At 42.4% G+C, this 13,940-nt stretch overlaps 1 protein-coding gene across 3 annotated transcripts in view; it reads left to right on the top strand.

Annotated features, from left to right (window-relative positions):
• GALNT2 (polypeptide N-acetylgalactosaminyltransferase 2) overlaps positions 1-5,368 on the top strand; it is a 147,401-nt gene extending 142,033 nt beyond the window's left edge. For 2 of the 3 annotated variants that reach the window (XM_038396114.2, XM_043511346.1), the window contains 2 exons: positions 702-821; positions 3,779-5,368. In XM_038396114.2, the coding sequence (XP_038252042.1) occupies positions 702-821; positions 3,779-3,934 (276 nt within the window). In that variant the 3' untranslated portion in view covers positions 3,935-5,368. The remainder of the gene's footprint in view (positions 1-701; positions 822-3,778) is intronic. The other variant, XR_006280084.1, reaches the window with a different exon arrangement.
• The last annotated feature ends 8,572 nt before the right edge of the window (positions 5,369-13,940 follow it).

Below are 13,940 nucleotides of genomic sequence, written 5' to 3'. Positions count from 1 at the left end.
TTAATGTACTGTCATGTGTGTAATATAAACAAAAGGTGGCTTTTATGTAGCCACCGGTATAGCTACATCCTGTCATGCATTAAAGCCAGCAGAGGGAGCACAAGGCAACAGTTTTTCTCCAGAGTTATGCTGAGGCACTGAGGGTATGTCTCAGCATTTTGAGCCCATGTGGGCAGATTTGTGTTGGCGGGACCCACACTAGCATTCTAAAAATAGCTGCATAGATGGCTCTTTGAAGATGAGGCTCATGCTTTGAAGCCTAGGCAGACGGAGGGGCTTCAGATTCCAAACTGCAAGTGTGTTGACCCAGGCTGGGAGGCTCCCTGCTGTGGGCTGTGTAGATGTACCAAGATGCAATTTCACAGTAAATTAGTCCTCAGCTACATTGGGGTTCTAGAGGACCATGTTTCAATATGGTTCCAGCTAAAATGGGCTCTGAATCTGACCAGTCATAATTAAAAGTTGTCAGTTTGGAATATTAGTTTACACTTTTTAAAACTGTGGAAAAAGCACTCTTCAAACACTTGATGCTTTAAATCCGAAGTGCGGCTCTTGGTTACAGAAAGTCTCTCTTCTGAGCCTTTTTACATGAGTCTAACATAGGCCAGCTCAGCACGTGTGCATATGTTTTTGCATGTATCTGTGTTCACAACTATATATATACAAATCTATACAGTTCATTTTATTTCCTTGTCTTCCAGGAATGGGCCTTAACTAAGGACAAGTCAGTGAAACATATGGATTTGTGCCTTACTGTTGTGGACCGAGCACCTAGTTCACTAATAAAACTCCAGGGCTGCAGAGAAAATGACAGTAGACAGGTGAGTACATACTGTATGTAACTCACTGTGCAAGCAGTTCTACTGGAAAATCAAAAATCTCCATGTGTGCGCGCACACATGCATACTTAACCTGCTGAGGTTCTTGGCCTGTACAAACCGATAGTTTGCTCCCTGCCCCACGTGTGTATGTATCAGGATGCAGATATGACACTCTGCCAGCAGGACAGTTGGGAACTGCAGTAGAAATGAAGTGTGGCCGTGCTTGTGTGTTGAGCGCTTCGCCCATTTGTGTGGCTGCAGAGAGGCATTGATGATAACTTGATTTGAGATGGACATGAAACTCAGAAAGGAGTCCAGTGGAAAAGAGACAGTATTAGTGGAACAAGTATAAGGATGCTACATTTTTTTTCACTAAATTATATGGAGGTTAGATATTTAGAAGAGGGCTGTCAAAATCTCTTGGTAGCCTGCTAAAAGTGACCCCTCTTTTAAGGTCTCTTGGTGGTGTTAAAGCAAACATTATTTTAATAATCAAGGCAATGTGCCCGTAAGAATCTAAATGCTGGCAAACTAGGTAAACCTAAAACACTGAAACAACAAAGGCTCAACACTCTTTCCTTTTTATGACCTTAACTGAGGAAAGATAAAGATACATGCAGGCATATGTAAAGGCAGACCACATTCCAGAGACCATGGCTTCTAGATGGCGAAAATAGTGTGTAACCCCTGCCTTCTGAAGATTGTAACCTGGGAGGCCAGGAGGTCCAAATTTAGGGCCAAGTTGAGCCCTCATTTATACCCTTGAAACCCCTATGAAGCTTTGAGGTTGCATAGGTATAATTGAGGGCTGCGTTTGGCTCTATTTTCTATTGAAGTCTTTTTACTAAGGTATGCGAGTATGCAATTTCTTAAAGTGCATTACGGAATATGGGTGGAAAGCTACAATAACACTTTCACAGTAAACCTTTTCCCTCCAGGTCCTCCATCAAATAATTCTAATGAGAACATCTTACAAATACATTAGAGGTCTTTTGCAGCTTTGCGCTCAGATGACCTCCTTCCTCTCCCCATCTAAAACCAATGAGAAATGCACTAAATCTGTCCATATGAGGTAACAGTTTAGTATAACTTGTTTACAGCAGTCAGGTCTCTAGAATATTTGGTTTAGATTTTCACTAATATGTGTTGTCTGTCTGTCTTTATTTCAACAACAAGAATGTTAAGTGCTCACAGTACTTGTGTAATCTAGACTTGTTTTATTTACATTGCAAGTGCATATTTTTCTTGTGTTCCTAAGTGAAACCATCATAAGTTAATACAGTACAATGTAAAGGAAGATCTAACAAATAATTGCCAACATATATTACAGCTTAGACGTTAGTATAATAGTAAACAGTGTAATGGTAATATAATCATAAATGCAAGGTGCAGAGATCAATAAGAGAGGGGGTGTGCATTTAGAGGTCATGTCCATGTAATCTCAATATACAAAGCTGTCCTCCTCAAACTTGCCTTATAAGTAGGTCAGCCCAGCAGCGGATGTGTGTACTGCATGGGTCTACGCTATCAAAACTATTTCAGAGACAGATCCATCATATATTTTTGAAGCCCATATTTCAGCGAAGCCTGAACATGTGACAGTCTGTCTCTCTGAAGAGAATAGAGCTCAATTCCTCTCCCTCAGCAACCAAGAGCTGACATGTCTTGCATATCATTTAAAAGGAAAATATTACAAGGAAAAGCCTTTCTGGAGTTAGAGAGAGGCAAAAAATGAAGGAAGACATAGGACTACACTTTGTGAGAGCACCAGGCTCCCTAAACAAATTGCATTATTAAGCAGCACAGTTATTTTGTCTTCCAGTTGCCATGCACAAGTAAAATCACATTTGCAGAGTCATCTCAGCAGCTAATCCCTTTCATATAGTCATAGAGAAGTCTGCTCTGCGAAGCCATGGCTTTTTCTTTCCTCCGAGCCTCTGTGCTCACGGAGCAACCATTCTGCAAACACTTCATGACTGGGAGTTTGCTTTCTGTGAGATACTGTTTAATGAGAATGTTAACTGGGGGCACAACAAAACATGTTTTACAAAATATGTTTGGGTCAGAACTTTCAGGTATCTCCCTTCCCTCTGTCAGCCCAACCCTTCTCATCCAGGAGAGGAGACCAGTTCTGCTTATCTCAGAGTCTATGCACAGTTGCCAATATTTAAGAAAATTTGGCAAAGGTCAGTTCTTTGAATAGGCTGTGACCTGCTAGGTCTCATTTTGTGTGCATTCTAGGTACAGTATTTACCAACATTGTCAAACTCCACCCTTAAAGGCAGGACAAGTATCATCCCTATTTTAACAGTTAGGGAAACCAAGAAAGAGAGTTCTTGACAAGGGTCACAGTGGGAAAACTGTCAGCCAGAAATAGAACACAGGTGTCCCTTGTTCTTAGTCCCATACTTCGTCAATCAGACAACAGTCCTCAGCATTGGCCTGGCCAATGCTGCTTTTAACAGCCACAAATTAATTAGGTGGGTTCCAAAAATTTGAGGGATCTATGGCCATGGTTTCCACAACCTCTGAAAGACCATCTTGGGGATCAGTTCTCGAGATTACAATTTTAAAACATTGGGGGGAGGAGGAACTGAAGTTAGTGCTGACATTTCTGTGTCCCGCAGGTCAGGGGGGAACACGGCTGTAGGCTTTGCAGGCCTCTAACCTGGCACTGCATTGGGATTGTATGTATTTGAAGAGAGAGCTGGACAAAATGGCTCTGTGTAACCTCCATTTCTAGTACAAAGTATTAGCTGGATTAATGGTTGCTTTAGCATGGCTTGTGATAGTTTGGACGAGTCTTAAAGGATAGTATCTAAACTATTGTCTCAGTATTCAGAATTACCACAAATAGAGGCCAGGAAGGGATTCAAGGATGGAGAACTAGGAAGGCAGGACATAAAACACATTTTTATCCACACTTGGATAGCTCATTACTTTATTTTCTTTTCCAGAAATGGGAGCAAATTGAGAGCAACTCCAAACTGAGGCATGTTGGCAGTAATCTGTGTCTAGACAGCCGAAATGCCAAAAATGGAGGTCTTACCGTTGAGGTCTGCAATCCTTCTCTGTCGCAACAGTGGAAATTCACACTTAATCTACAGCAGTAGAAGGGCTTACACACACAACACCATCTTGTTTCCTAGACATTGGGCAAAGTTTTGATTGCATTACTGATATATTTCTTAAACTTTCCACGGAACTTATATACCTCAGTATTCAATCTTCGTCTGAAAGTAGGAGAGAACAAAGCCGAACACGAGAACCAAGGGGACGTGGAACACTGCAATTTATCTCACTGAAAGTAGTGCAGCAAAGTTCCCTGCTGGTGTAAAGACTTACCAGTTCCTGTCTGACTTCAGTTTAGTACTTGCACAGCAGATGATTAACATCCCTAGAAACAATTGATGTACAGTAGAAAATGGATCTTAACATGCAGAAGGAGGGAGGGGAATAGGGTGGGGGGAGGGAGAGTGGGGAACATAAACTGCTAGGAGAAATTGAAATCTCCATTTACATAGAAATCATCATTTGTGGTTTCCAGAAGCTGAAGTGTCATTTTGAAGGTTTTTTTCCATGTGTAATTGGTATATTTGAATATGAACTTTTCTATGATGGACTCTAAAAATATATATATATATAAAAAATTATCAGTTCCCAACTGTATCAATTTTCCTCATCTTGTAATTACCAACCAAGTGATTAACATACGTAAACCGGAAAGTGGATTGGAATGTTGAGAGAACAAAACTTTGTGAAGGTGTCTTGTTCATGCTAACACTGGATGCTTTTGCTTTTCAAACTGGACCCTGCTTCTTAGCACGTCACCATCTTTGGAGATTGTGGAATGCAGGAGGAGGAAGCGGAAACAGCAGAACAAACTGATGGATCTGCACTCATCATTGCTTGTATTATCTCTTCTGACTGGGAATTCAGTACATGTGCCCTGGGTATCTGTAAACTTGTACTTGATATTTATGTTGAACATTTCTCCAGTACTTGGTCTTTAAAATACTTTTTTCCTTTATTAAAAAAAAATTATATAAGCAGTGCAGCTCTTTCACAGGTGCAGCCATTGGGGTTCAGCACAGTTTGGTTTTTTTAGCAGGACTCTGATCAGCTTAATTTCTTTGTCTTAATGAGTCAGGATAAGACAGAATAGTAGCATCACTGTACAGATAGCACAAGATCATCGTAAGTTTTAATCTGTCAGGATCAGCAGCTACATGATATCTCAGAGTTGCACTTGTTTAATTTATAAACTTGCTATGGGGTATCCTACTTGAGGGTTTTTTTAATTATTATTCCTCCAAACAGAATTTTTGAAAATGATCCAGGCTCTACTCTGGGTACTAGCAGATGCCAAGTGGTGTTTTTTTAACCTTCAAACAAATACAATTTACAGTTTCAGTCCAGTTGACATTTTTGTATTAAAGCAATGCTATCGAAGTTAACTTGACCCTGACGTTGATCTTATTGCTTATGTTTGCCTAAACTATACGATCTGTTAAGCTCACTGAAGCATTTGTTTTTAAAATAAAATACAATAAAATAAAAAAAGCAAAGAGAACGGTGCTGGCAAGAATCTGTGCTGGCAACAACCCTGCATTGATAACTTGGAGATGAGCAATTCAAAAATTTGTTTGGTACGATAATGGATCTCAAAAGCCTAAGGGCTGATTCTGAAGAGAGATTTAGAAATATTGTTACTAAACCGTACTATGACAGTGTTCTTTTCTTTCTGGCTGCATTTAGTACAGTAAGTGGAATCTCTCCATGCAAAATGATTTTTATTTTGCAGTGACAGACATTGGAATAAGAGGCCCATAAATCTGTCTGATGTATGAGTTGGAGTTGCATAACATGCATTTGTGGATCAACACCGGTGTCCTTTTGGGTGTATCAGGAACACTTAGGGAAGAGATTGAATCAGTGCTTCTCCCTTCTGTCCAACTCTCCTACAAATACATGAAGAGGAGGGATCTCTCTCTCCCTCCCCTGCCCTTCAATCCTTTTATCTCCTCCAGTTAAAAACCTTGGGCATTTGCCTGTTTCAAGGTGGCATGCAGTGGATGAACAACTTGTTTTCAGCCTTCAGTTTCTCCACATCCATACCCTTTGAGGGTGTCTATGCTACAGGCACAACAGACGCTAGATTCTTGCTATAGCAGTGTAAGGGGTTTTTCTGTCACTGTAGCAAATCTGCTTTAGAGGGAGTTAGCTAGGTCCATGGAAAAATTGATCCATTGACCTAGCAGTGTCTATACTGGGGCTTATGTCAGCTTAACTCTGCCTCTGTGATGTCAGTTTTTCACACCCCCGAGCAATGTAGCTAGGTCAACCTAAGTTTTAAGCTTATATTAGGCCGAAACTAGCTGAGTTTGCCAAGGGATGTGATTCAGTCATGGTGGGGATTGCTGCTACTCTTGAGAATAAACTTTGAATTCTTGAAGACTGATCTCAGCAGCAAATTCATTATGGTCTAATTGTTCTGACAGAAGAGAATTTAAAAGGTGCACTAAATTCATACTATACTGCATTCCCCTCTGTGACTTTGGATCTTAGCAAATGGACAAGCTGCTGCTAACTGAAATCAGGAGTGAGTCTGGATAATGTTGACTCTTCTGATTTCTACCTCTAAGCAGGAAAACTAGCAAAAAGTCTTTATTTTTATAAATCCTGCCCCTCTCTTGATTGCAAACCAAGTCTTTAAATGTCATCCTACATATTGTAAAATAGAAATCTCTCTCTAAACCCCTATGGAAGCTATGCAGGCGCATCTTTTAATATAGGAGCTGTACAATAGACAGCGTCACTGTATGTGTCGTGGGCGCAGAACAGAAAAGAGGTTGTATCCTTTTGTTAGATATGTTTACATGACTGTGTGCCAAAGTTATTTACTGTGATTTAATTATTTTTAAAATATCAGGATTATGAGCCCATATTTCAGACAAGTAAAATTCCTAAGAACCCCTGAATCAAATTGTGATGGCGTCTTCTCTGAAAGAACTTTTATAGTCTTCAAAGCAAAAATGATGGTACACGTTAGCTTGTTTTGCAAATTTTCAAAATATAATTTGGAACTTCTTTTCAGTTGGTTTAAAAAAAATCTGCTGTACAGAGCTTGTACTTTGTTCATTTTATAGATGGAAACCATCCTTGAAAACTTTAATTTAAATAAAGAAAATAATTACTTTATAGATAAGATTGTGGTTGATGCTGTAATTATTTGGTTTCATGCACAATTATCTGGCAGCTGTTTCCAAATGTTTTGATCCACTTGACTGCTTCATGAGTGTCCTTTTAAAAAATAAATAATTTTTTTTTTTAGAGGTCTTTTTCACAGGAGAAAAGTTGCACGTAAGTGAGTTTAAATGTTAACCTGTAGGAAACTCTTATTGAGGGTTTATTTTCCTCGTGATGACCAGCCAGTTCCCTGACTCTCAGTGGCCGCTGAGGACTGCTGTTGTAGGCAAGAAAATTGTCTACTGCTGGGAATTTCAGGAGGATCAGGGTCCTGCTTCATTCCTCCAAAATACCTGGTTTCCCCAATTCTTCCCTCAGTATGAAAAAGCTCAGGGGAGAGGCAGCCTCTGGCAGCAACATCTCAGGCTAGCAGGGAGGAACAGCATCTGGCAACATTAGCAGCAGAGATTTAGATGGGTGGGGAAAATGAGGCTTTCTAATGAGGCAGATGGGCGGGAATAACAGTGGCAGGGATAGAGCTCTTGCAGGGGCATTCATTTAGGGTGAGACTTTCAGCAGTGCTTCGTGTTGGTCTAGCTCCACTCAGGAATCGTACCAATGCTGTGCTCCTCAGAAAACCCAAACCCCTCAAGGCATCACACTGAGAACTTCCTAGACAAAATCCAGAGCTAATTGGGGAACACCTTTGTTCACTGACCAGTCAGCTCTGCTAATCAGAGTTCTCAGGGTCAGACTTGGGCACGCTCTTGCCCACACTGACATCAATCACAAAACTCCCATTGTCCTTCATGGGCCTTTAGTTTGCTGGAGAGAAAATATAAATGCAGCCATATGGTCCCTGAGAAGATGAACACCTAACCTATCCAGCCCTGCTAGGTCATTGTGGAGCTACACCAGAATTTAGCTCTGCCACCGTTTTCACCACCCCTACCTCTGAGACATAAATCATTATCCCTCTGTGTACTGGAATCCTGTATTATCAGTGGGTAAAAACAGACTTTTATAGAAGACATTACTGAGCTATATTCATGTTTGGGTGAAATCAGATAACTGTCAAATGACAGTAAGCAAAAGAGACACTACTTTTTTCATAAAAAGAAAAGGAGTACCCGTGGCACCTTAGAGACTAACAAATTTATTAGAGCATAAGCTTTCGTGAGCTACAGCTCACTTCATCGGATGAAGTGAGCTGTAGCTCACGAAAGCTTATGCTCTAATAAATTTGTTAGTAAATGCATCCGATGAAGTGAGCTGTAGCTCACGAAAGCTTATGCTCTAATAAATGTTAGTAAATGCATCCGATGAAGTGAGCTGTAGCTCATGAAAGCTTATGCTCTAATAAATTTGTTAGTAAATGCATCCGATGAAGTGAGCTGTAGCTCACGAAAGCTTATGCTCTAATAAATTTGTTAGTCTCTAAGGTGCCATGGGTACTCCTTTTCTTTTTGCGAATACAGACTAACACGGCTGCTACTCTGAAACCTACTTTTTTCATGTAGAAGTTACATTAAAACATCAGGATTAAATGAGCCAAACATTCAATAAACTGCATGTTCAGTTTGAAAAAGTTGCAATTTTTCTACATTTTCAAACTATGCAAAGAGTGGCCATGTCCACTTTTATATATATCCCATTTAATATACGCTCCCAAGTGGTATTGTATCTCCTACTGCTTGGCATGAAAATATAATTAAGTAACCTGTGTAGTATTTGATACAAATTTATCCCACCTATACATCAAACTCAGTCTTCCCATGAATAATCTATGTAGTTCCACATTCCATCTATGAGTCATCTCTGATGTTCCATCTATGCTGATTTCTGAAATTCTTAACTACCAATAAATGTAATTATTATAAATGAAACTTTCATTTAGATCTGATTAATTCTGTGTTCCAAAATACCCATTAGAGACTCTCAATTCATTTTCAGTGCTGAATTCAAATATCTGAATAATAAAAAAGCAGTTAATGGAAATATGTCATCTTATTGAAAGTAGGGCTATCAAGTGATTAAAAAAATTAATGGTGCAATTAAACAATAATAGAATACAATGTATTTAAATATTTTTGGATATTTAAACATTTTCTACAGTGTCAAACTTCAGAGCTTGCAAGTCCAATCAGTCCTCCTCCTTGTTCAGCCTATCGCTCAAACAAACAGGTTTGTTTACTTTTGCATGAGATAATGCTGCCCCCTTCTTGTTTACAATGTCACCTGAAAGTGAGAACAGGCATTCGCATGGCACTGTTGTAGCCGGTGCCACAAAATATTTACATGCCAGATGCGCTAAAGATTCATATGTCCCTTCATGCTTCAATCACCATTCCAGAGGACGTGTCCATGCTGACGACAGGTTCTGTTCAATAATGATCCAAAGCAGAGCAGACCGCTGCATGTTCATTTTAATAATCTGAATCAGATGCTACCAGCAGAAGGTTGATTTTCTTTTTTGGTGGTTCTGGTTCTGTAGTTTCCACATCAGTGTGTTGCTCTTTTAAGACTTCTGAAAGCATGCTCCACATTCCATTCCTCTCAGATTTTGGAAGGCACTTCAGATTCTTAAACCTTGGGTTGAGTGCTGTAGCTATTTTTAGAAATTGCATTTTGTCAAATTTGCAATGAAAGTGTTCTTAAAACAAACATGTGCTGGGTCATCATCTAAGACTGATGTAACACAAAATATATGGCAGAATGTGGGTAAAACAGAGCAGGAGACCTATAATTCTCCCCAAGGAGTTCAGTCACAAATTTAATTAATGCATTATTTTTTTTTAATGAGCATCATCAGCCTGGAACGATGGCCAAATCATGAAGAGGCATCTGGCACTAAATATCTTGCGACACCAGCTATAACAGTGTCATGCAAACCCCTGTTCTCGCTTTCAGGTGACATTGTAAATAAGAAGAGGGCAGCATTATGTCCTGTAAATGTAAACAAACTTTTCTCTTAGTGATTTGGCTGAACAAGAAGTAGGACTGAGTGGACTTGTAGGCTCTAAAGTTTTACATTTTGTTTTTGAGCGTAGTTATGTAACAAATCTCCATCTGTAAATTGCACTTTCACGATAGAGATTGCACTGCAGTACTTGTATGAGGTGAATGGAAAAATACTATTTATCATTTTGGTGAAAACAGAATTTGATTTTTACACATTATTACAGGCTGAGAAAAACAGCTCTTACATTACCCCTGAGAAGGTAGGAAGGTAACCTCCCACCCACACCCCTCCCCCGTGCTTGCTCTAGGCACTGAAATGAGAAAATAGGACTTGATGTACTAAATAGCCACAACTGCCACATGATTGGATTAAACCTTGTCAAGTGAGGAGTCCTCTCCTAGTTTATTAACAACTCTGGCCAGCTAAGCCACACTCCTGTGGGCAAGTCTGCATCTCTTCTGCAGCTGCAACAAATTGTTGCTGCTGAGTTGGCCATGTCTCAAGCTACCCCCACGTAGCACTCCGGTCAGCTCGGGCATAGGCAAAGGTAGCCAAGGACTGCAGTGCTCCACTGACCCTGGGCCCGTCTGCTCCAGAACAGTCTCCACAGAGCAGCCTAAGGGCAAATCTAAGTGGTGCTGGCTGCCTGTGCCTCCAAGGGGCTGTTCTGGTAGCCGGGTTTGCTATAGCACCCTTCCCAGCTCCCCATGCATTGGCTGCAGGAAGTGGGGAGGAATTACAGCAGCTCAGCATTCTCCCAGGTTTCCCCTGCACAGGAGATGTTTGGGGGTGGGTTAAGCCATCATTAGGGCAGTTAAGGATGTAGCCCCTTGTGTCTGCTAGTGTGGAAAGTGTGGCTGAGGGGCCCATTCTCCTCTCTGGCTCATGTATGTCATGATGGGGTGGTGTACATGGGGCCATTAAAGTGCTTTTTAAGCCAATCTAATTATCTTTCAAGGGGACTGATTCATGATTCCTGAACACTTGGGGTTGGTAATGCTCTCATTCTGTGCCATCCCTCAGGAAACTGCTGTAAATTAGAGATTGGGGGTGGGGGGCTAAGAGAGAAAGAGACACATTGATCCTTTCAGCAGCATAAAATCTGCGTGGCACAGTGCTACCTCTGCCCGCCCTCCACTCCCCCCTCCCCGCTTGTGTTCTGTGCTGCCCCTCCCTGAGCACAGAATCCATCCTATCTAAACCTGACATGGGGGCCAGGTAGCACAGGCAGATCCATCCTGTTTGGCCTGGAAAACACCCCCTGTTCTGTATAAGAGGCATTTCCTTGTTTTGAATGTGGAAAGCAGCTTTGTGCCCCCTTATTGGAAGTAAATCAGTGTGATAACTCTGCCCTGTTGCCGCAGGGGCTGCGTTCCTATTAACAAGATAATGCCTCAAATCCATGCCCAGTTGTTTGAATCATGACATGTAAGCTCCTAGGATAGCAGCAACAAGAAATAAAAATCCAATTCACCACTGCTTTTCATTATCCATGTAACACTGGGTTAAGCTTTCCCTTGCAATACAATGCTGTAAGCACTGTAGTTAAAGGGACTCAACAATTGAAAAAAATCACATTTCCATCTGAAAATGTTGCACCTGATATGGCTTTAAGTAACCCCCTAATGTTATCAGGAGAGAGATGGATTTGCCAAATATGTATTTTTCCCTCTCTCTTTTCCAGTTTGTTCCCATTCTGGATTTGACAGGCCTTTGGGGCTTGTCCGCTTCACTGATTTCTGGATGGGTAGTTGCATCACGCTTCTGCATTGCTCTGAAAGGAGCTCACAGCCACACTCTGCAAAAGGGTGTTTCTCAAGAGCGGCAGCAACAAAGCTGACTTTTGTAAAGGGATTGCTCAGTGCATGAGAAAAACACTTTACTTACAGTACTGCAGGCTGAGAACCTGCTGCTTTCTTCAGCTACGTAAACAGAGTGGGGGGGAAACACAGAGTAACCAAAGAGGAAGTAAGGGGCAGGTGGAGCATGGATCCAACCCATAATACTGAGTAACCAGTTAACCCCTTGGTGACCACTTGACTACACTCACCCCCTTAATTTGCAGCTTGGATGTAGTCTTTTAAATCAGGGGTTGTCAATCAGGGCCTGGGGCTTCGAGCAGGACCAGTATTAGACTCACTGGGGCCCAGGGCAGAAAGCCAAAGCTCAAGCCCCACTGCATGGGGCTGAAGTCTGGGGCCCTAAGCCCCACCGCCCAGGCTGAAGCTGAAGCCTGAGCAATGTAGCCCTACTTGCTACCCCTTAATGCTGGCCCTGGCTTTTATATGCAGAAAACCAGTTATTGTAGCACAGGTGGGCTGTGGAGCTTTTATAGCATGTTGCTGGGGGCGGCTCAGAAAGAAAAAGGTTGAAAACCTCTGTTTTAAATCACCAGGGTCTCTTCTCCCGCTCACAGGGTTGCAGCCAGAGACTGACTTCCCCCAATTTACCGAAACCAATCTCTGCCTAACAGATTTGGCCTTGGTTCCCAGATCACTGGGACTGGGAACTTTTCTTTTGGCTTTTATATTTTACAGCAACAAGCACAGAACTGACCATGTGGATGGGTTTCCCAGGGCAGGTTTGCAGGGTCACTCCTGCATTCACTTGTGGGCTCAATCCTGCTTGAAACTGCTAATATGTATATTCATTGACTGCAGTAGCTGAAGTCCCTAAACCTACTTCCATATGTAGTGACTGTTTAACTCTACTATTACTTCATAAGATCCCACTTTCTTCCCTTTTAGAAAGTACATAGTGGGCACGTCCTCGTCTCTGGCTTTCTTCCCCTCAAGATAAAAAGTCTTTTGCTTCCTTTGCCTCTGGTCTTTTGGCGTCTGCCCTCAGGGACTTGAGATGCTGTTTGATAGTTACAGGTTTCAGATTGCATGCATCCAATGAAGTGAGCTGTAGCTCATGAAAGCTTATGCTCAAATAAATTTCTTAGGCTCTAAGGTGCCACAAGTCTTCCTTTTCTTTTTGTTTGATAGTTGCCTTTGGACACTTAGCCAGCAAATGCAATCTTGAGGCATTAATGACACTGGGCGGTCTTAAATTTACAAACTGATGCAAAGCAAGCTTCTCCACTGTGGAAACCCCCCTCAGGAGTTGGAGTCCCTTCCAATCAGCGTTACATTTTGTTCGTTGAGTCAGTTTGATTGTCCCTGCAGTCTAACTGCAAATCTTATATGTTTTTCACTGCTGCTTCCCTTGTTTTGGCTAATTCTACAGCTTTAGGCCAGGTTAAGTTCTCACTGCCAGCAATTGTCTTTGTGGTGTTAATCATGAGAGAATTCAAACAAATCTATCGCACCACATAGCCCCAGGACATTTCCAAATGAGCAACAGTCTGTTCTTCTTGTTGACTCTGCCACACACACACAGCTCCGGACCTGGAAACTCTTTACAACGACCAGGTCCATGGCGGCCACCGAGGGGGCCGATCTCCTCGCGGAGCCCCTGCTACATAACCCCCAGCTCCGTGTGCAGGTGGCGGAGTCCCGCTCGGTGCGCCAGAGTTTGGTCCTGGCAGAGGTCACAAGAGTCGGAGACCTCCTGGACTATGACCGGGGAGACTGGCTGGATCCCCCAACCTTCGCTCAGCGCATGGGGCTTTCCAGACCTTGTACTCCCCGGCACATACTTCAGGAGGTGAAGGCCGCTTTGCCGCTCGCTGCTCGGGTTTATCTCGACCGGGTCCTGCACGAGGGCACGCCCCGCCCACCCACTACCTCAGGCCCGCCGGACCTTTTAATTGGACCCCTGACCCGTGGACTCAACCGATCCCTTCACTAGAAGCCGGCTGAACGAGATGCAGCCGGTCTGCTTTCAAACCGCGCCAAGAAAACATCTCTACACGCTCGTGCTCCACACCCTTCACGCCCGCACCCTCGTGTCCCGCCCCGATACAAAATGGTGGGACCTCCTGCCACCTTTGGAGGGTGAGGAGCCCCGGTGGGCCAGCCTAT

This window comes from Dermochelys coriacea, chromosome 3 (genome assembly GCF_009764565.3).
Source record: "Dermochelys coriacea isolate rDerCor1 chromosome 3, rDerCor1.pri.v4, whole genome shotgun sequence".
Taxonomy (NCBI): Eukaryota; Metazoa; Chordata; order Testudines; family Dermochelyidae; genus Dermochelys; species Dermochelys coriacea.
This window is presented reverse-complemented; position numbering and strand designations above follow the sequence as displayed.